We start from the raw sequence: 23,213 nt of genomic DNA, 5'->3' as shown, positions 1-23,213 counted from the left end.
TCAGAGGACTGAATAGCTACTAATGAATGAGTCATTGATCGAATTCCTAGTCATATGCTGAGTCATTCCAAGGACACACTACTAAGAATTCAACTGGGGACTCATCAATTAGTGGCTACTATAATGCTAATTTATATCACAGCAGTTATGCAGGTGCCAATATTCAATTTATTTATTTATCTTATTTAACAACATAATGTCGTAATGTGTAGAAATAAGGCTATTTGGCTGCAGGGCCAGAAGCTGGGAGTTCAATTCCCCACTCTGACTCTTAAGAGAAGTGTCAGCCTGTGTAGCCTTGGGCAAGCTGCACAGTCCCAGGGTTGCCCACAGAGGAAGGACGTCTGTCTATTCTCTACCTGGAAAACCCTGAAAAGTGGCACCATGTCAGAGCTGAATTGACAGCGCACAATTATTATTATTTTTATATCCACCCAAAATGGCCAGAAATGGCAAAAATTGATAAAATTTATTTATTTATTTATTTATTTATTTATTTATTTATTTATTTATTTATTTATTTATTTATTTATTTATTTATTTATTTATTTATTTATTTATTTAATACCCCATCCAATTTGGTCCTAGGACCACTCTAGGCGGCTTCCAACACAGCATAAACAACTTTTATATTTTATATTTATTTTATTTTATAATTTATATATTATATATTATATTTTGTATATACAGTACTGTGTATATACTTACAAAATAAATAAATAAATAAATACATCTGAAAGTGCTTGAATAGCTAGTTCTGGTTTTGATTTTTGGGGATTGTGTGGTAGAGTGGAGAATCAGATAGATAGATGGATAGATGGATAGATGGATAGATGGATAGATAGATAGATAGATAGATGGATAGATGGATAGATGGATAGATAGATAGATAGATAGATAGATAGATAGATAGATAGATAGATAGATAGATAGATAGATAGATAGATAGATAGATAGATAGATAGATAGATAGATAGATAGATAGAAACACACACACACCCCCGTAATAACCTTTGGAGCAGTCTTTGTCAGAACATCAAATCTATCTCCATTCCAAAACTGAATCCCTAGAAAATGGGAAAGAACAGAGGCCACCTCCCCTTAAAAAAGGTCCTGCGGCCACTGTTGGAAACGTGAAAACCCAGCAAAAAGTGTCAATTTCCCCATGATTCTTGTCCCTGCTCATTGGGGGCACATCAGGGCTGCTCTTAAGAGGTTTATATTGGCTGCTTCTCCTGGTATAAATAACTGCCAGTAGTGTAATGACACTGAGTGTAATGCAGTGTAATGGAGACACTGACGTCCAGGGGCAGAAGTGTATCGGCTTTCTTTCATTTTCCCCCCCATTTGGTTTGGCTTCCCTACAGAGCAATAACTATAGTGACAAGAATCTTTATGATAACAGCATAGAAAAATGTTTCATTCTCAGATTCTTGATTCACTCTTCCTTAAGTGAGCCCCTGGTTCCTCCTGCTTTCTGCCTACTGTCAGTATTTTGCAATAATGAGGGGGAAAAATATAAAAACCCACTTTTGCAGTCTATAAAACATGGGAAAGAAGCATGTCTAGGCAGCCTGAGATAGTATTTTGGAAGCCAGTTTGGTTCAGATTGGAAAAAGATGTGTGCTTTTTTAAAATATGAATTACCCGTTTCCTCCTTTTGCTGTCATGGGATCCCATAAATGTTGCTATACTTTTACACCCTTGCTTGATTTATTCTGCGGTACTGGTGAAGCTAAAGTGGTGGGGATTTTGAGGAGATCCACCCACCCACCCCACCCCCAAGTTAAAACCATCTCCATCTCTCAAATTCAAGATGAAAAATGCCAGAATTCCCCCCCCCCCAAAAAAAAACACACCCTAGACTGGCACTAACTGAAATCTTTGTTTGGACTTCCAGATTTATGCAGAAGAAACAGTGCTGCAATTTCCCTGTTTTGTCAGTGGGTCGGGAACCAGCTGGCTTCTCAGCTCAAAAACGAGTCAGAAATCAATGAACCTTGGAAGAAGGCAAGGAGCATCTGGCCGAAGTACTGGAAGTTGATACCTTGTTAGAAGCAGGTAAACGAATATTTAACAGGCGTTCGCTGCCAGTTACAAATGGGTTTACTTTCTGTTTTGTATCTGGAGGAGGCTTTGCATACTGGTTTGGTTTGGTTTTGCGTCTGGAGATGGCTTTGGGTCCATGCTTGATATCTCAGACTCTGCATATCTGAGCCTGTATTGTTTCTGGACCACTTTGTTATTACCTGCCCTGCCCTTTCACTGCACAGGGAACTGTCTATGGTGCTGAAGGCTGAAGGCTCTCACACCCATACACGGGGAGCAGAAAGACAAGAGTGTGGGCGATCTTGGTCTTGGTCTCCATGGACACATCCCTTGATGATCTTTTTTCTAGTTCCTTCATTGATGCCCTTACAACTCTCAGACTTCTGATTTCTTGGCTGCCGTCTCCATTTGGATTGAGGATTGAATCAAGGTACAGTGGTGCCTCGCTAGACAGTTACCCCGCATGACAGTTTTTTCGCTAGACATTGGCTTTTTGTGATTGCGACAGGGATTTGCAAAACAGTGATTCCTATGGGGGAATTTCGCTAGACAATATTTGGTCCCTGCTTCACAAACCAATTTTTGCTAGGCAACGATTTTGACAGCTCCCTCCGCACTCGCAAAATGGGTGTTTTTGGGACCTAAGCTTTGCAAGACAGCTATTTAAACAGCTGATCGGTGGTTCGCAAAGTGGCTTTCCTATGGCTGATCTTCACTAGACAATGATGATTCTTCCCCTTTGGAATGCATTAAACAGGTTTCAATGCATTCCAATGGGGAAATGCTTTTTGCTAGACAATGATTTCACTAAAAAGTGATTTCAGTGGAACGGATTATCATCGTCTAGCAAGGCACCACTTGTATACAAAATCTCTAGTATTTCAATTTCTTCTAACTCAGCCAGTCAGTACCCCTGTACGCCACCCTTTCAGGTCTCCAAATAGAGTGCCCAGTGATCATGATGGGGAACTTTATAGTGAAAAAATAAACAAAAACAAAAGATGGGTTTCATTTTTCAGCCCAGCATCTGGCACGACTGTTCTAGATCGGATGCGCTAGTTTGCCCACCACAGAGGACATGTTGGCAGTTGTGGAGCGCCCTTCTCTCTCTCTCCCTGCTGCCCTCGAGTCCTCCAGGATGCCAGCCACTCACGGCTCTCTCTGACTGCTCTCTCATTACAGCAATTTGCCCAAGTGGCATTGAGTGCCCCGGGTCGGATCTTGTCCGCCTGCATTTCTGTCATTAGTGTAGCAGCAGCTTCTCATTAATGAGGGCTTCTGGAAGCTGGGCATCCCACACTGCCTTGACTGGGAGGGCCTTCAGGAGATGAATCCTGCATGGCACTTTTGAGAGACTGTACGGACCCAAGGATGCGGGGTTCAGAATCAACCTTTGGAGAGGTGGGTGGTACCATCCGTGCTTAGGGCCTGCCCACCAAGACTCAGACAAGAGAGTCCCGTTCTGTTTGTCCCTGTCCTGGAGAACAACAAAGCCCACACATTGGAAGAGTCTGGATTCTGTGAAAGCAGCCTTCTCCTGCTACAATACCTTCCCCTTGTCCCAATAAACACAAACCATCATCCCCAGCCACCATGGGGAAAACAGGAGGTGTCATCCAAACAAAATCCTCCTGGAGTGTTGGAATAGGCAGGAGGTTTAAAAAACAAAAAAAGTAACTGGCATGCTGTGTTTCTAAACAAATTGGCAAAAAAAGGGTTGGCAGAAGAACGGACCGCCTGGCGGGAAAGCATGTCAATTGTCTTCCACTCACCTTTTCCTTCCTGGCCGGGAACCTCGCTGGGGGACGGTGACTCATTGGAGCTGAGCTGCAGAGAGGAAAATTTGGGGAGGGGGGCGGGAGAGAAAAGGGGGGCTCGTTAGAACAGGCGGTCTCTGGCCAAGCAGCTTTGTTTACCTTCAAGCTCTTGCGTGCCCCCCCCAGGTCATTCAGACATCCCTACATGGCCATCAGCTTGTCAAAGTCACAGGGGGTGGTGGCATGGGGGGGGGGAAAGCTTATGGAACAGTTGCCAGAAGAGGAGGGATATTTTATACAGGGTGGGTGCATGTATAAAATGGGAACCCACCAATTTTTCTAGATCCTCCTTTGTTTTTTAAACAACCCTACCGTTTCTGTGTCGTTCGATTCTCCACCACAGTGGCCTTTTCCCTTTGGAGAAGTTATATAAAGGGGAGGCGACTCGATGTGGAGGTACTAGAGTTACTGCGTGGCGAGCTAAAGTTAAGGCATGTGATAAAACTCCGAGAATCAACAGGGTTCCGTTGATTACAGAAATTTCACTGATAAGGAGAAGAGGGGAGTTGGCCCTCCTCATAACCCCAAATGTATAATATTTGCAAATTCATGGAGAAAAGCACTATCCAGCACAAGGTGACACAACCCCCCTTTTTTGGTTATTTTGTCCCCAAGTGCGGAGGTAGAGGTTGCGAGTTCGAATACACCCCTCTGGGCCTTCTTGACAGCAGCTGGACTCGATGGTCCAGTGGTTCCCTTCCAGCTGTGCCGTTCAAAGATTATTTTTTATTATCGTCGCATGTGTACAGGGAAACAGGCTGGACATCTACATATTAGTCTCACCAGTTTTCCTGGATTTTCAAAGGGGACACTAGTTCAAAAAGGATTTAGAATCCTATTGATTAGAGGCAAACCCAAGAGATACCTACATAAGTGTCCATGGATATTCCTTGGAAGTATATGATAAAATTTGCTGTTGATTAAACCTTGTTGGTTTTGCGGCAACAGACTAACTTAGCTACGCCTCTCAGAAACAGATCAGAGGTGTAATTCTTCTTCTTGCTCTTATGCGCCATCAAGTTGGTTAGGGCTATGAACGAGTGACATCCAAAATGCCCAGTCCTTAACATCCCTGCTCTTGCAAACTCACGCCTATGGCTTCTTTTATGGACTCAATCCATCTCCTATTGGGCCTTCCTCTTTTCCTGCTGCCTTCAACTTTTCCTAGCATTATTGCCTCGTGCGAGTAACTACGGGCTCAGAAGTAATCCAGGGGCTTTATTTCACGGCACACTGGTGTGCGTTTTAACATTGTTCTAGCAGCCCACGAGTGTCCTGTCTGTAGGCAGGAAATGCATGATTTCCCAAGAGGCCACAATTTTATCTGAGGAGTCGGTTGAAACAAGGCCCCCCCTTCCACCACGGTCTGCTGTCCTTGAAGATCTCAATCATGATCCCAATGGCAAATCTCAATTGCCTTGATTTCAATCAGCCAAGTCTTGAGAGGAAGGCATTTAAATCTCCATGGCAGGCGGACAGAGAAAAATCCCTTTGCACAAGGGGGAGGGAATTCATTCAGAGGTGAAAACAGCTCAAGGCAGAAATCATGTGTAGCCTTCCCCTCCCCATCTTGTGCTTGACCCTTTTGGGAGGGACAGGAACTTACAAGGGTCATAAACCTTCCATTACGTCTATTTGCATAACAACGTACACCTCCAATCCTGCAGCGCCAAGATTTATACAGAAATATTGACTAAACAACAAGGCCAGCGCAGGCAGAAAGTATTTCTTGATTAATGTCTAATTATTTAACACAAGGGGTTCACCGCTGCTTGTGTTGCTGCAACAGAGTCACTTCAATATGGCTTAAAAAGCAAAACACCAAAGCCCAAATATCTCCCTGCGATGAAATGTTGCAGCATGCTTCTGCCCATAATTCTGCACTGCATACACAGTTTTTGTCCCCCCCCCAAAAAAAAAGGCACTTAGCATTCCAATGCTAATTGAGGCTTGCTCTTTCGTCAAGCTCCCATTTTCTTTCAGGCAGAAGGGGCTGTCTTAATTCCACCTCCAAAAACAATAATATGGTTCTTTCTATCCTCTTAAAAATCTGTGCATTATCCTCTTTATTCCCTTTACAAAAAACTCCAGATCTTTCTTTCTTCCACCTGGTTATCAGTTCTTCCTTCTAGACTCCTGTTCAACATTTTATTTCTTTCTCTTTTTTAAAGACATGGTAACTTTAATTCCTTTCGGCGGTTGATTAAATTTCTTTGCATACATTAAAAAAAGTAACATAACTAAGAGAGATCAGTTCTACAACCTGATGATGCAGTATTCCAATTTAACATTGCTTGGTTTGAGTAGGGTTGTTTGAAATTGCTCATATATAGCAGTTCAGTCGTTTAGATCTCTGGCTGTGGAGCCAGAGGTTGGGAGTTTGAATCCCCCCACTGTACTTCTGGGGAGAAGAGCCAGCCTGGGTGGCCTTGGGCAAGCTGCACAATCCCAGGGCTCCCCCTAGAGGAAGGGAAGGGTTAAGCACTTCTAAGTATTCTCTACCTGGAACACCCTGAAAAGGGTTACCATAAGTCAGAACTGACTTGAAAGCACATGATGATGATGATGATGATGATGATGATGATGATGATGATGATGATGATGATGATGATGATGATGATGATGATGATGATAGCCATGTTACGATACATGGAAACCATTGTTTAAGCAAGGTGTCTTGATGTCCTTGATTGGTTGTTGCATATATTTTGGGAGTGAGTCTATTGTGGCTTACACTTCTTGTAACCAGGTTTCTACTGAAGGCTCAGCTAAATACATCCAATTCCTTACAATCTCTCTTTTTGGTCAGTAATTGTGAAATTACTATTACAATTTTGTGGCATGTTTTTATGGACCTTGTTTTGGGCTTTGATTCCCCCCCCCCAACTTTGCAGCCTTTTCTGGATGTCAGCAGACTTGGGTAGTGAATTTCAAAAGAGCCAGCGGCGATGGTCTGTTTTCTTTAGGTATAAGAGAAAGGTCTGTGGTGCACTTGGGACTCGCGCCACCGTCTGCTTTTGCGGACCGCAATGCGTTTGCTCAGACCTTTCCGTGAACCTTGATAATAGTTTAGGGTCGTCACTCACGCTACACTCAAAAGGAGGACCAGAAGAAAGTGCAGATCTGTACACAAAGACGCTTGTGCTAATATAGGTACAGATGCAAACTTAGGATCCATTTTTGTCAATATAAACAGAATATAAAGGTGTTTTTCCCTTGAAGGGAAAAGACAATAAGTAGGTCAGCTGCATTCAGGGGCATCTCACAGTGGATAATGGGCAATCTCAGGCTCCTTGATCTTCCTTTTAATGTTTTTTTTATCTTTAAATCTGTTGGAGTTTTAGCAACCTCGTATGCTGCCTTTAGTAGGTTTGGCTGGGAGGGACCTTTCTGGTCTGGGGTGACTGTCAATCAACCCAGCAGTAACCAATTGTTCTTCCCTACCTCTCTGCTTAAGTAACTCCCGCCCCTCTCTTTTAGTATGCTGGTAGGTAGCAGTTATGCCGTTAGTATGGTTTGAATGTAGTCTGCAGGATTTTTTTTTTGGAAGCAGTGAATCTGTCGAGGCTGCAAGCCAGCCATGTTTTGTCCCTTTGCTGTTTTATCTATTCTGAACTGTAAGTAAAGAAAACGGTTTTCGTTCTTTCTCCTACTTACGCCTGAGAGTGAGTTATTGATACTGTAAGGGCCAGTTGATGAGAAAAAGAGGTGGTCTATTCTGGGGAACGTGAAGCTGTCCTGCTCTGTGAATCCCTGACTTCTGCTGCATAGCTTGAGGAATTTAACCAGAATTCAAAACTCTGCCCCAACATCGGACCCGGACTGGACCGCCTTTGAGGTGGCAGACATCTTCAATACTAAGAAACAAGAAGTACAGGTAGAATAATAACTATTATTACTCCATCTTATCTTGCATCTGCTGTTACTCTCTCTCTCTCTCTTGCTCTTTGGCTGCAGTTCAATGACCACAGGAAGATTCATATTAGAAACCAAGAGATTGATAAAGAAGGCACATTCTCATAGATCAAATCCATTAACTGTGTTCATTCTTTATAGCTAAATGGATGTTTCCCGTCTTTACCACCACCCTATGCTGGTGTGTTTGAGACCTGAGCAATGAGGGTTGCTTTGGAAGGATTTACAGTTGATTTACAGTTAAGGCAGGTAGTGTGAGGTTGTGTTGTTTGAAAGGGGGAAATACAACCAACCCCTGCTGACAAGCACTTTAGCCTGGACAGAACATTATTATGAGCATTCTTTATTATCTGCACGGCATAGAGGAACAGGGAGAAGGGGAAACGGAGAAAAGATATAGCAAGCAATGCAACTCTCCACGGGAATTCCCCTGTGCAAGGATTGTGGTGGCGAAAGCGTTTGCGTGTGTGTCTAGATCTGTGGGGGGGAGGCAGCACTGCAGCATCTGGTTCTTTATTACACCCTCGTGGGTGATTAAATTGGAAAGCTGCAATTAAAGCCCTGCTATGCAAACCTCAGCAGTCCTGGAGAGAAACGCAGCGGGAGAGAGAAACAAGGAAGAACTATTAGCAAAGGGACCGGCAAGGGAAACTGGCGCCAAGATGATCCAGGGCCCAGTGTGGCTGGGGAAACAGGTTTCCGATGTTGGTTAGGAGATCGGGAACCTATTGAGCTGTGCAGAGAAGTCGACTCAAGCTACTAGTCCACAATACTGCTATTATTGTTATCGTTTGCATCATCAGTCCAAATGAGGCTTTAGACCAAAGTCTCCATCATCCTTGCATATCAGTCATGGGGGAAATCCAAAGCACAGCAACCTCTGGAAAGTCCTGAGTTTCCTACTCTTGTTGTATGGAAATTATTTATGCCAGGAGTAAGCAAGCTGGAAGCTTCCAAATCCCATCATCAGGGGTGATTTCAAATCCCATCATCAGGGGTGATTCCTTCCTCATGGTAACAGCAGGATGTTGGGCGGGGCGGTTTTGAGGGGCCAGGTTTTTAATGAGGCTTCAAATGCTCTCATCCCATGCAACAACGATGTAATAACAAAAACTCTGTGTGTGTCTGTGTGAACCCTAGACTTATTCAGTGCATACATGCACCCATTTATTCATGTCCTAGGTGTGCAGTTCAAATCCATTTCAGCCGCTTTCACCAACCTAGGACAGTCTGGTTACGTTACACGACAGCACCCATCATCCCCAGCTAGACCTTGTGTCGGGGTGGGCTTTAGCTGGCACAGAACTGGCGCTCCCATCATCCCCAACCAGGGAGATGGGCTGTGAGTTGGCGCAGCCTTGGGTGGAGCAGCTACCCGCCATAACTCTTAAAAAATTAAAAATTAAAAGAACCCTCTTGACTGAAATTTTCCCTGGGGGTCAAGCCCTCTTCCCTGCAGACGGAGTCAATTGGGGGGGGGGCTTGTAATAAAGTCTGTGCTTGTCACTGGGAAGCAGGAAACTCTGGCAGAGAGGTGTGACAGATATCTGTGGCTCCAGATATCCCTGATCAGGACTTCAGCTCTTCCCGTTCCCCATCCTCCTTCGACATGCACGCACGGCTCCCCAAAGCGACACCCGCCTTGTGATCTCTTTTCTGTTAATGCTCGGCTGCTCCGCGGTCCCTAATCCGCTTACTATGTCTCGCTACAGCTTGGCCCAGCCAACCAAATCTCGTTATCTCGCCAGGATCCCCATCCTTTGCCTCCTCGGTTGGCACTGAAAAGCTGCGCCTGGCCCAGCCGCAATTGAGCGCGGAAAAAAGAGGATGCACCCGTTAGAATTAGGCAGGGCTGGAAATGTTACTGTCTTGAATCGTAATGCTTCGGATCTGACAGCCAGCCACGGCGGTCGTGAGGGAGCCCACCACCAGCCGGCCGACCCTTTTGACGTTCTGGAACTGGGTAGCCCCAGCCGGAATTCTCTGGGTTGTTGCCAAAGTCAACCGATTCAACATCAGGAAACAAATGTAGCTCCTTATCCCTTGTTAGTGAATTCAAAGTTGTCTAAAGCATGCGGGGAGATTTCCACACACACTGTTTTTCCCTAACGAGATTCTCTTGGAAAGACAAATCATGCTGGGAAAAGCAGAAGGCAGCAGGAGAAGAGGAAGACCAAATATGAGATGGATGGGCTCATTCAAGGAAGCCACAGGGCTGAGTTTGCGAGAGCTGAGCAGGACAGTGGAGGAAAAGGCATTTTGGAGATCACTCGTTCATAGAGTCACCATATGTTGGAAGGGACTTAACAACACAAAACAACAACAACAACAACAACAACAACAACAACAACAACAACAACAACAACAACAACAACAACAACAACAACAACAACAAAGTAAAACCTAAGAACCTCAGCTATGCACATATTAAGAGGCCCTATATAGCACACACACACCAAAGTGTATTGTTCTGTGACATAAAACTTGAAATTTAGGATGTACCGTATTTCTAAAAATGTGTTTAGATGTGTTTTTCCCCATAATATTCAACGAGAATCCGCTTCTCTGCCATTTTTGCCTCTTGGTTCTAGCCATGTACTCTGGAGCAATAGGAAATAAATCCACTGCTCTCTCTCTCTCTCTCTCTCTCTCTCTCTCTCTCTCTCTCTCTCTCTGTGTGTGTGTGTTGAGAAAGAGAGAGAGAGAGAGAGAGAGAGAGAGAGAGTATCCTTTTAAGGTACTTGATGGATAAAAAGAAATTAAGTCCTGAAGACATTTGATCCATAATAAGATATTAAGCTCTAAAGATATTTGATGGCTCATAAGATTTAAGTACTTAAGGTATTTGATAGGTAATATAAAGTTAAGCCTTTAAGATGCTGGAATGGGTAATATGATAGTAATACTGTGGTTCCCAGCCTTGAGGCCCCAGCTGTTCTCGGACTACGACTCCCAGAAATCCTGACCAACATAGCTAGTAGTGAAGGCTTCTGGGAGTTGTAGTCTGAGAACAACTGGGGACCCAACTGTTACATACAGCACTGATGTTACCTGTCTGTCATGGGTTTGGAGGGAAAGTTCCATCCTATGGGGAGTGGAAGGCGGGACATCAGGAGGAGGGGCTGTACTGTATATATATGTGATGCGTGTGTGGAGAAGAGGAGACGCTGGGATGTGACGAAGCATCAGCTGGGAAGAAGAAGCTGGTGTGGGAGTCTGTGTGTCAGACAGGGTACTACTGTGTGTCAGAGTACCAACCTGATAGGTTCAGGTGTCTGTTGGTTAGCCAGAACTGATAGGTTCAGGGTCTGTGCTTCAAGTTAAGGGTTCTGTGTGAACCAAACTGTGTATGTATGAATGAGAATAAGCCACGTTACTTTATCTTATTCACCTGATCAATTTATTTTCCCTGTGTGTTGTTTTAAATAAACCTTATTCTTTATTTGTTTAAAAATCCATCCCTGGTCTGTGTGACTTCTTACAGGGAATGGTTGGTGGCAGCTTAGTTAAGTGTGGCAGATCCCAGTAGGTCTGGGTTTGTCACATTGATTGGTGTCCAGCGTGTGGGATACGACTGGTCCAGTTGTCCAGCGGTCCAGCAAAGCCTTGGCAAGTGTGCCCAGAGCAAGGGGGGTCTAGTCAGGGACAATCTGAGGCGCGTAGGTAATCTTCTAGGTGTACCTCACGGGGAGGTGCGCTAGTGGAAGAACGTGCCAACTGGGGAGACTAGATTAGAGTGCTCTGAGGCAGCCTGTTTTGGCGGGAAAAAAGCTGAGGCAAAACTGTGAAATAGAAGTGATTTAGCCTGCCTGCTGAGAGGCCCAGCAGAGGGGGGTAGACTCTGGCTCGCAACTGTTGCAAGATTAGTGCTGAAGAACAGCAGCAATCTATAGAAAGCTGGTTCTGAGGCAAAAGAGAAAAAAGTGGTCGTTTTATTTTGAGGCTTGACTTTTTAAAGCAGCTTGTTCTGAGGGGGGATTATGCCCTTGACTCGAAGCCAGATGGCAGAAATGGGTGAAGTGAAAGACCCCCAGGTAGACCAAGGTTCTGAGGATGAATTTGGCTCAGTGCAGGGTGACAGCACGGGAGAGCAGAACCCAGAACTCAGAAAATTGCTCATAGCCCAACAGCATGAACTGAGGATGAGGCAATTTGAAATGGAGGAAAGGGAAAGAGAGGAAAGATTAGAGAGAGAAAAAATGCAGGAAAGGGAAAGGCAAAGGCAATTTGAGATTGAGAGAATGGAAAGAGAAGAAAGATTGGAGAGAGAGAAAATGGCGTTTGAATTAAGAAAACTGGAACTGATGAACCAGAACAATAATAACAATAGGGATTCTGAGGGAGGCCAATTGTCTAAAGCTGACCTGAAGAAATTCCCTGTGTACCACAAGGGAGATTGTCCTGAGGTGTTCTTTTCCTTAGTGGAAAGAGCGTTTGTGGACTTCTCAGTGAGGGAAACTGAGAAGATGACCATCATGCGATCTTTAATCAGTGGTAGCCTGGCTGAGGTCTATGCCGAGATGCCTGAGGAACTGATGAAAGATTTTGCAGAGTTTAAAAAACTGGTGTTTGCAAGACATGGGATAAATGCGGAACAGTTGAGACAAAGATTTAGGTCAATCACCAAAAAGCCAGAGCAGACTTTTACCCAAGTGGGGGCCCAATTGGTGAGGCTGCTTGAGAAATGGCTATCGCAGGAGGGGACAGAGACCTTTCAACAGCTTAAAGATTTGATAGCGCTGGAACAGTTCTATTCAGTTCTCCATGGGGAATTGAAGTTCCAGGTGAGGGAAAGGAAACCAAAATCTGTGGTAGAAGCAGCCGAGATCGCAGATTTTATTTCGCAAATAAGAAAGCCCTTGGGTGAGGGGAAATCTGTAGGTAAACCCAAAGAAACCTACAGCAAGTACTCTCAGGGACCAGGGAAAAGCCAGCAAGGGGGAGGGGCCCATGGTGAAGGGAAGCCCTCAGACATGAAACTAAGACCTCAGATTTTGGAGGGAAAACCAAAACAAGATGAGAGAGAATCAAAATACACCAGAAAATGTTATTTCTGTCAGGGAAAAGGCCATCTAATCTCAGAGTGTGAGAAATTAAAGCAGCTAAAAGGAATGGTGCCTCAGGAGTCGAGTGGAACCAAGCCAAAAGCTGTGTTCTGTGTCCAGAAAGAGCAAGGCTCATTGTCACTGAGGGAGCCTGTTGCCATGGCTACTCAGTCTGGAACAGCTACATCTGCTGATCAGGCTGAGGAAAATGGTCCTCTTGTAGAAGTCAGGCGCTGCCTGTTGGTGAGAACAGATTCTCAGTTGTTTGAGACAGCAGGGGTGGACGTAGGAATACTTGACCGTCAGTATCGGGGGCTGCGGGACACTTGTTCCCAGGTGACCCTGTGCCATCCAGATATTATTCCGAGGGAATATGTAATCCCAAATGAGAGCATAAAGGTGGCAGGGATTGAGGGGCAGATAATCTCACTACCAGTCGCGGAGGTACCTGTCAACTTTCAAGGCTGGAGGGGAGTTTGGCGGCTAGCGATTTCATCGACTCTGCCAGCAGCCGTGCTCGTGGGAAATGACCTGGCTGAACATGTGAAACGGGTGCTAGTGATTACACGCTCACAAGCCACCACGGGGACAGTTCAGGGGGGTAATGATGAGCCAGAGACGGAAGCAGGTGGGGGGAGTTCAGAAGCTGTGGTGGAAACCTTGACCACAGACAGCCGATTTGGACAAGAGCAAAAGGCAGACGCCACTCTCCAGAAGTGTTTTGAACAGGTGACTGACGCCCAGCTAACACCTGAAACCCCAGTGAGATTTCTGGAGAAAAAGGGGGTTTTGTATAGAGAGACCCTGAGGAATATCTCAAAAGGGGGAGATGGGATCAGAAGTCAGCTAGTGGTACCTGAAAAGTATCGCCCCATGATCTTACAAAGGGGGCACTCTGACATGTTTGCTGCACACTTAGGGGTGAACAAAACACAGCAGAGAATCACACAGAATTTTTACTGGCCTGACATAGGGAAGCAGATCAGGGAGTTCTGTAAACAATGTGATGTGTGTCAAAGGCAGGGGAATAGCCGCGACAGGACCAAAGCAAAGTTGTGCCCTTTGCCTGTGATTGACACTCCGTTCAAATGCATAGGGGTGGATATTGTGGGACCTTTGCCCAAGGCCACAAAGAGGGGGAACAGGTTCATTCTCACCATTGTGGACCATGCCACGAGGTACCCTGAAGCCATACCCTTGACTAATATTGAGACTAACACAGTGGCAGATGCCTTGGTGGGGTATATGTCCAGGATGGGATTTGCCTCAGAAATAATCACAGATTTGGGAGCATCGTTCACATCAAAGCTCATGAAACGCTTATGGCAAATCTGTGGAATTAAGCACAAGGAAACCACTGCCTATCATCCTGAAAGTAAGGGGTTAACTGAGAAGTTCAATGGGACTCTAATGCGCATGATTAGGGCTTACTTGGCAGAGAATCCAAACAATTGGGACCAGAAGCTGCAATCCCTTTTGTTTGCTTATCGATCAGTGCCACGAGCCAGTACCGGGTTCAGTCCGTTTGAACTTTTATTTGGGAGAAGGGTGAAAGGGCCCCTTGATTTGATCAAACAAAATTGGGAGCAGATCACCCAGGATGACCCACAAGATGTTGTGACAGATAGAGACTCTTTGAGGAAGGACCTAAAGAGAAACCTAGAGCTAGCAGCAGAGACCCTGCAAGCTCAAAAGTTCAAAAAGAAAGCTTGGGATAACCAGAAAGGCAGGGAGAGGCACTTTAACCCAGGGGAGGAAGTGCTTTGGCCTAGGCCTTGCAAAGGGAACAAACTGCAGCTGGGTAGCCCAGAAGTAAAGTACTTGGGTCACATAGGAGGGGGAGGAGTGATAAAACCCCTGGAGGCCAAAATAGAAGCAGTTCGTGATTGGCCCAGACCCAACACCAAGAAAAAAGTCAAATCATTTCTTGAGTTGGTGGGCTACTACAGAAAGTTCATCCCGAGGTTTAGCGAGATTGCGGCTCCGCTGACCGATCTGACGAGGAAGAAGACTGATGACCACATCCCGTGGACCAGCGACTGTGAGGCGGCGTTCCAGAGGTTGAAGGAGGCGCTCGTCCGGTATCCAGTGCTGTGTGCTCCAGACTTCGACCGGGAGTGCATCATCTACACCGATGCGTCTAACAGCGGGGTAGGAGCAGTTCTGTGCCAGGAGGATGAGAATGGTGACCAGCATCCAGTGTCCTACCTGAGTAGGAAACTTCAAAAAGGTGAGAGACATTTGGCAACCGTGGAGAAGGAGTGTTTGGCCATAGTCTACGCGATCCAGAAGGCCAAGCCTTACATCTGGGGAAGACATTTTGTTCTGTGCACTGACCATTCACCACTGCAATGGTTAAAGACAATGAAAACCCACAATAGCAAACTTATGAGGTGGGCTTTAAACCTACAGGACTATGACTTTGAAGTGAAGGTGGTCAGAGGGTCAGTGAACTGTGTTGCTGACGCCTTATCAAGAAGACCTGAAGAATGAAGACGGCGAAAGAACATGGACTATGTATATATATTGATGACAAAAAGTTAAATGTACCTGGTTTTGAATTTGGTTTGTATGAATAAAGGTAAATTGATGTAATGTATATGGTAAATGTTTAAATGCCTAATTGCTATGGTTAACTTAGAATGTAAGTATAAGTAAGTATGATGTGGTATGTATAACTGTTGTTGTGTGTTTTATCCAGGTTGTTTTTTGGGAAAAAGCACCTTAGCTTTCCCCCTACAAAACAACTTATAAAGAGGGGAGGTGTTACATACAGCACTGATGTTACCTGTCTGTCATGGGTTTGGAGGGAAAGTTCCATCCTATGGGGAGTGGAAGGCGGGACATCAGGAGGAGGGGCTGTACTGTATATATATGTGATGCGTGTGTGGAGAAGAGGAGACGCTGGGATGTGACGAAGCATCAGCTGGGAAGAAGAAGCTGGTGTGGGAGTCTGTGTGTCAGACAGGGTACTACTGTGTGTCAGAGTACCAACCTGATAGGTTCAGGTGTCTGTTGGTTAGCCAGAACTGATAGGTTCAGGGTCTGTGCTTCAAGTTAAGGGTTCTGTGTGAACCAAACTGTGTATGTATGAATGAGAATAAGCCACGTTACTTTATCTTATTCACCTGATCAATTTATTTTCCCTGTGTGTTGTTTTAAATAAACCTTATTCTTTATTTGTTTAAAAATCCATCCCTGGTCTGTGTGACTTCTTACAGGGAATGGTTGGTGGCAGCTTAGTTAAGTGTGGCAGATCCCAGTAGGTCTGGGTTTGTCACACCAACGTTAGGAGCCACTGTACATATTAATATCTTTGCGGTAAGTTTTATTCTTTCATGGAGTATCAAACAGCTGAATCGAACAGCGGTTCTGTATCTCAGAACAAAACCCATCGTCGATTTACCACTTCTTGTGCTTTGGACTCTGTGATTCTGACACGGGAGCCTATGATCAGGGCCGGCTCTACCCTTAGATAAGGGTAGAGAGAAGAGGCAGGGAAGTGTTAGGAAGGTTTCAGACCGGAGGACAACAACAGTCCATGCAGTTTGACCTGCATATTTCCATGCGCCAGACGATGATATTTGGTGCAATGGAGAATAGTATTCGGGGTGTCACGATGAAGACTCAACAGCACTTGGAAAGGAATGTAAAGAATGCCATCTTGATTATTATTATATTTTGCCTCAGATGGCAAAACATCTTGGGGTGGCCCTGCCTAAGAAAACGTGCCCGTTCAGCTCCTCTGAGGCTAAATTCCTACATGCTTTGGGATTCTCCTTCTCAGCGGGCAAACCGTTCTCTCTTGCCTTCGGCGTGCATCCATGTCACAGTACGCCCAAGGATGCCAAATGGCTGTGCCCTCGCCGTTTGGCTACACCGACTGATGTTGCCGATCGATGTTTTGTCCTGGTGGGAACAGACTGTCGCAGAACGAGGGGTTTCCCCTCCCCGTCTTGGCGTATTTTTGAAGCCAAAGAAAGCAAACACCTGCCTGGCTTTAAAAACAATGGAAGACAGAGAGAGATTGAGGCTGAGTGAATGGCAATAACAGGCAGCAGATGGAAGAGCGCCGGAAGCGGTGCGTATGGTGTGTGTGTGTTAGCGAAGCAAAAAATAAAAACGGGCAGCGATCCTTGGCAAAAGAATCAGAGTGTCACATGCCATGATTTGCCCTTTGTATGACGGATAGAGGTATTTGCGCAGGAGACTCTGAATATATGCTATGGAACCCCTGATCCTTCTGGAGGATCCTTGGTGCATGCGGGGTGAACCCAGGCTGGATCGCACGTCCGAACATTGCAAGTGTTTCCTGAAGCGTTGAACCTATAAAGGGTGTGAACATGACACAGGGCTCCAGAAGGCCTCCACCGCTCTCTCTCCTTAAGGGGCAGGTTGCCAAGGAAAGATCAAGGGCAGGGGAGAACCAACCTGGAGGGAACGACTGATCCGAAAGGAGCACCGTTTTGCGCATTCCCTCTGTTCCCAGCTTAAAGAGGGTGGCAGCAGTAGCTTATCTATTCCAAATTGCACCATCCAGTGACAATAAGGAGGGTTTGGGGGTAGAGAGGAAAGGAAGGAAGGAAGGAAGGAAGGAAGGAAGGAAGGAAGGAAGGAAGGAAGGAAGGAAGGAAGGAAGGAAGGAAGGAAGGAAGGAAGGAAGGAGCTGATGATGGATAAAAGGAAGGAAGGAAGTTAGTTTAAAATAAGAAGGGGGAAAGGAAAAAATACCTTTAGGGGCAAGAAATATTTTGGAAAAATAATCCCCATAAGAATTTAACGAGGATGAAGCTTGCTCACTGCATGTGGAGTGTTTACTGAGTATTCCAGAGGGAGGGGAAAAGACATTGGAGTGACTTGGATGAGAGAATGGAGGATCATGAAGGCTCAGCTTGCTGGCACTCTGAACAGGAACTTTGCATGCTGCAACATTTTATTGCAAATCCCTTTCATTCAGGACTCAAAAGGCAATGGGCTTTCTACTCTTAATGCTGGAGCTGACCCATAGAGGCCGATGGTCGTGGAGCTGGATGTCAGGGGGGTACAGAGAATCGCACGGCTGCCAGAGAGCATCAGAGCCGGAGTTACCATGGCAGTCCAGCCACGGACTTGCTTTGCCCATGGGCAAGCCAGCTTGGCATTCCTGGTCTTCTCATTTCCGGAGGGTCCGGAGGGAGCCTCGGGACACCTGCTCCCCAAACCGCCTCCTCAAATGAGAAAGAGAGAGACAGATTTTTTCCTTTTGAGTAAAAGGTCCCCTTTTGCTTTCCAAACCTATCTTTGCTTCTCTCCAGAAATAGCTCCTCTAAGATCATCTTTGATTCTGTTCCACCCAGACGGTGTTTTTTTCCACCAGGTCACCCATGGGATGCCCGCCTACAGAACCAGCTGTTTTCTCCTGCTTTTTTATCTTTGCAAGGCGGGCACAGCAGGACCCCAGCTGCAATAACAACAGCCTTCACCCTGTAGCCATCAGTCAAGGATGAGCAAACCGTGGAGGAGGAGGTCAGGGGATTCAAAGGGCAGAGACCTGGGGATGATGGAACGGCAGTTCTGTTTGTATGTGTGTGTGTGTGTGAGAGAGAGAGAGACACGGTCACCTTTCTCCCCTTCTACAAGCTTCTTAAGAGGCAAATTCCTTCTCTTGACTTCTATTTAACACCTACTTAGTGCTGCAGCCACAGGGAAGCTAAATCAGCTGTCCCCAGACTGACTGTGTGGTATAAAGGCGTGGGAAAATATGGGCAACCTCTGTCCTTTCAAATGACTGGATTCCCTGTGTGTTTACTCCAGAGTAATAGCTGGCCAGATAGCTCGGTGGTTTTGGTATCTGGCTGCGGAGCCAGAGGTTAGAAATCTGATTCCCCCCCCCATGGTGCCTTCTGGGACAAGAGCCAGCCTGGGTAGCCTTGGGCAAGCTGCACAGTCCCACAGCGCCCCTAGAGGAAGGGAAGGGTAAAGCACTTCCGAGTATTCTCTGCCTGGAACATCCTGAAAAAGGTCACCACCATACGTCAGAAGTGATTTGACGGCATAGAATGATTATCATCAATAATAGCAATGTCAGTTTTGAGGGGAGCAGTGATTCCAGAAGGCAGGTGGGGTTTTTAAACTTCTCTTTCCTCTGCCATTTCTTCTCTCTCCAAAACTACTTATTAACCTCCCTGGGAGAAGCAAACAATAGCCCAAAAGAGAAAGGTTCCTGTCTCTCTCCTCCTCCTCCTCCTCTTGGTAGAGGATAAAAGAGAATTTAGATTAGGAAGATAAATTCCAGTATTTCAAACAGAGCATGGAAGTAACTAGTAACCAGTAAACGTTTTGTGTAAATAGTTACTTTTGGGATGTGGGGGGTGCAACTCAGTTACATTTCAAAAGCAAGTAATTAGCAGTTGCAAAGTTAATCCTAGCGAACTACCTTCCTTTGCCAACTTAACACCTGTGGCTTTGTGCTAATCATCACATTTCCACGTTGTGCTTCTACTTACAGTAAAGCAGGAGCGGGCAGCCTCTAGCCATCCAGACTTCCTTTTCTCCCTGAGTCTTGGCCATTCAGGATTGGGGCTGGTGACCCACAGAGCCCAATAACAGTTGGATGGCCATGAGTCCCCCTACCCCGACTTTTATTTTCACTGTCCTGCACGGAACCAGGATACAACTCCAGAGCTGTCCGTTTGCCACCTTTCTCCAACTCCGGAGGCCAAGAAAACTTTAGACCACAAACCCCATCATCCCTGACCACAGACCCAAAGAAGCAGCCGAGCTGTAGCAAAACGTCTTCTTCTCCCCGTTGTTTCTTTCGGCTCTGGCTCTCCGTATCACTCCTTTCCCATCCGCCCTGCCTCTCGTGGCTTCTCCCCCTAGGCACTGCTGCCTGCCGAGCGACCAACGATTAATTTTCCCCGCAAGATGGAGTACGCCAACTGAACGCAGTCCACGGAGGCGTGCAACACACGGAGACACACATACAAAGAACAACACAATGGTGTAGGATTTTCCGCTCCATTCTCCTCGTCCCACAGAGGAGCACAGGAAATAATTCCCTGCCGATCCTTGCCCGGAGCTGGTTGCCTTCCATGCGCTGTTATCATTTTTGGAAGGACTCCAATCCCTTCTAAGTCAAGGTAGAAAGCTGTCTTTTGGGAGCTTAGCCCAGCTCGTAGTAAGTAGCCACTCTCCGAGGTTTATGGTTGCTGATTTTTGCAACCCATGTTGGAGATACCAGGAGCAGAACTTGTGGCCTTTAACATGGCATGCAAGGACTCCTTCTGCTGAGCTGGGACATTTCTCCAAAAGGCAGGTGGGCACAGAAGATGGCTTTGCACTGCTTCATTGTATATAGCTCAGTACTAAAGATGGGAGGGGCGAACACCATGAATTTTGGCAACAGAGGGAAATACAACCCCCAGAATTGTTATTCGGCACTGGTTAGGCCTCATCTAGTGTACTGTGTCCAGTTCCGGACACCGCACTTCAAGAAGGATGCTAACAAACCGGAACAAATTCAGAGGAAGGCATCAAGGATGATCAGGGGACTGGAAAGAGGAAGCCCTAGGAGGAAAGACAAAAAGAACTGGGGATGTTTAGCCTGGAGTAAAGAAGACGGAGGTGAGATAGGATAGTACTTTTCAAATGCTTGAAAATCTGTCCTACAGAGGAGGGGCAGGATCCGTTCTTGATCATCCCTGAGTGGCGGACACACATGACAATGGGCTGAAGTTACAGGAAGCCAGATTTCAGCTGAAGATCAGGGAAAAGTTCTTAACTGTTAGAGCAGTACGACAGTGGAACCACTGACCTCGGGAGCTGGTGAGTGTTCCAACGCTGGAGGCATTCAAGATGGACGGCCATCTGTCAGATTTGCTTTGATTTGGATTCCTGCCTTGAGCAGGGCATTGGACTTGATAGCTTTATAAACTCCTTCCTATTATTTATTCAACAATTCTATGAATTCCAGTAATGAAAAAAAAAAGAGTGACTTTTCCCATTCCTGTCCAGTATGGTCTACCCAAGGGGTATAAATCTCCCATCTTACCTCTCCACCCATCCCCGTTTTCTCTTGTGAGATTTCTATGCACTGGTTTTTTCACCCTAAAACCGCCGAGACCAAAAAATCGTTCAAGTGCTTTCCCTACTAGCTAGTCGATGGGCTTTCCAGAGATTTACAGAATGGTGTCTTCCCAGTTCTGTTGCTGTAGGACGTTTTACTAATGATTTTTCTGCTCTGCCTCCCTTCTGTCTGCTGCAACATCCTTCCGGCAATTTAAAGGCCAAAGAAGTTATAAGTTTCTTCTGCTTAATAACACGCTGGCGGGGGCGGATGGCAGGGAGGATGGGCAGAGGAATCTAACTTGTCTTGGAATAGATGATCTACAGAGCAAAGCACGAGATCGCAACCCCCCCTCCCCGGTCCTCTCTACCTTGCTTTTGCCAGTCTGCGTTCAACTAGTGCTTCTCCCATGCTGCTAAAAAGCCTCTAAGGATGATAGGGCCATCATCTTCCACAACAGCCTGTTCCAACGTTTGGTGGCTGACACCGTTCGTTGGGACTGGTTAAGGTTTAGCCTCTAAACCCGACCTGTTGATTCAAGACATGCCGTCAGGAGGGACAGAGAATGTCATGGGGATGCTGGGATCTGTAATCCAACACATTTAAAGCAGGGAAGGAATGATAACCTGCATTACAACATGCCCCGTTTGGCTGATTTCTCCTAAAGGCTAAGTCTTGCTCCCGCATTTGCTGTTGCCGAGGCAACCGCAGGCCATCCCATAATCGACTCCATTGCATATGTATACATATACGTATAACAAGAAGAAAAGCAGCAGCATATGCTCTGCTAATCTCTCAAGGAAGAAGAGACACACACACACATAAAAGAAAGCTTCAGGGAGAGGTCAAGAAGCTTTTCTCTGTTTTCTCTCCCCAATAGGGATGAGATTAGCACAGCAAAAAATATACATACAGTACATAATTCATGAAGATCTGACGGTCACAGTATTAAACTCCTCACCTATTGGAAAGCAGAATTGGGGCAGGAAAAGAGAAAACAGACTATCAAAAGGGATGTACCCCTTTGAACACCCTGCGACCGCAGAGTTGGTTTTGTATGTGTGTGTTTAAATACAGTGGTGCCTCGCTAGACAGTCACCCCGCATGACAGTTTTTTCGCTTAGATATTGGCTTTTTGCGATCGCTATAGCAATTCGCAAAACAGTGATTCCTATGGGGGAATTTCGCTGGACAATGTTTGGTCCCTGCTTCGCAAACTGATTTTCGCTAGACGACGATTGTGACAGCTCCCTCCGCGCTCGCAAAACGGGTGTTTTCGGGACCTAAGCTTCGCGAGACAGCGATTTAAACAGCTGATCGGCAGTTCACAAAGCGGCTTTCCTATGGCCGATCTTTGCGAGACAACGACGATTCTTCCCCATTGGAACGCATTAAATGGGTTTCATTGCATTCCAATGGGGAAATGCTTTTCGCTAGACGATGATTTTGCTAAACAGCGATTTCAGTGGAACGGATTATCATCGTCTAGTGAGGTACCACTGTAGCTTCAGAACAACCAGAAATTCAATCAGTGCATGGCTTCCTTCCCTAGTAGAAAGAACCTGGATAGCCCAGGTTAGGTATCTGGCAGTGGAGCCAGAGGTTGGGAGTTCAATTCCCCCCACTGTGCCTCCTGTGAGTGGAGCCAGCCTGGGTGGCCTTGGGCAAGCTGCACAGTCCCACAGCGCCCCTAGAGGAAGGGAAGGGTGAAGCACTTGCGTGTGTTCTCTACCTGGAAAACCCTGGAACGGGCCGTCATAAGTCAGAAGGGACTTGGAGACACATGATTGATTAGAGAGTGCAATGGGCAAGCGGTATATCTGGTGAGATTGTGCTTTCTGCCCTTGAGTTTTGTAGTTCCAAAAAAAAGGGAACATTTGCAGGGCTCTGGAGGTAATGTGTGCACGCCATGAGTAGCAATTCATGAAAGAGCCCTCTTCTCCTCCTTTGATCTACCTCACAGGGTGGTTGTGAAGATAACGTGGGAAGGAGAAGAGCTTAGGCAGGCCACCGAGAGCTCCCTGGAGGAAAAAACAAGGTATGAATATAACTAATAGTGAAATTGGATGGTCCCGTTGTCTTCTATTAGACAGGTAGGTAGCCTATGGGGCCAAACCACATGGGAAATGTTGCTTCCTAGAGGAGACAGCCCGTGGCTTTTCAAGGGAACTCCTCCTGGTGTTCTCATGGCTTTGGCTAACAGAGAGTTTAGTGGAAAAATCTAACGGTGTTGGTGTCGTTACGTGCCATCAAGTTGCCTCCAACATATGAATGAGCAACCTCCCAAACGCCCTCTCCTCAACAGCTCTGCTCAGCGATTGCAAACTCAAAAGTCGTGGC

The 23,213-nt window shown here is 46.0% G+C and overlaps 1 protein-coding gene across 1 annotated transcript in view; it reads right to left on the bottom strand.

Moving 5' to 3' along the window:
- The window catches only part of PCP4L1 (Purkinje cell protein 4 like 1), a 39,022-nt gene that overhangs the window by 6,244 nt on the left and 9,565 nt on the right, over window positions 1-23,213 (bottom strand). The window contains exon 2 of the mRNA XM_072983940.2: window positions 3,822-3,876. Coding sequence (XP_072840041.1) covers window positions 3,822-3,876 — 55 coding nt within the window. The remainder of the gene's footprint in view (window positions 1-3,821; window positions 3,877-23,213) is intronic.

The sequence above is a fragment of the Pogona vitticeps genome, chromosome 15 (genome assembly GCF_051106095.1).
Source record: "Pogona vitticeps strain Pit_001003342236 chromosome 15, PviZW2.1, whole genome shotgun sequence".
NCBI lineage: Eukaryota > Metazoa > Chordata > Lepidosauria > Squamata > Agamidae > Pogona > Pogona vitticeps.
This window is presented reverse-complemented; position numbering and strand designations above follow the sequence as displayed.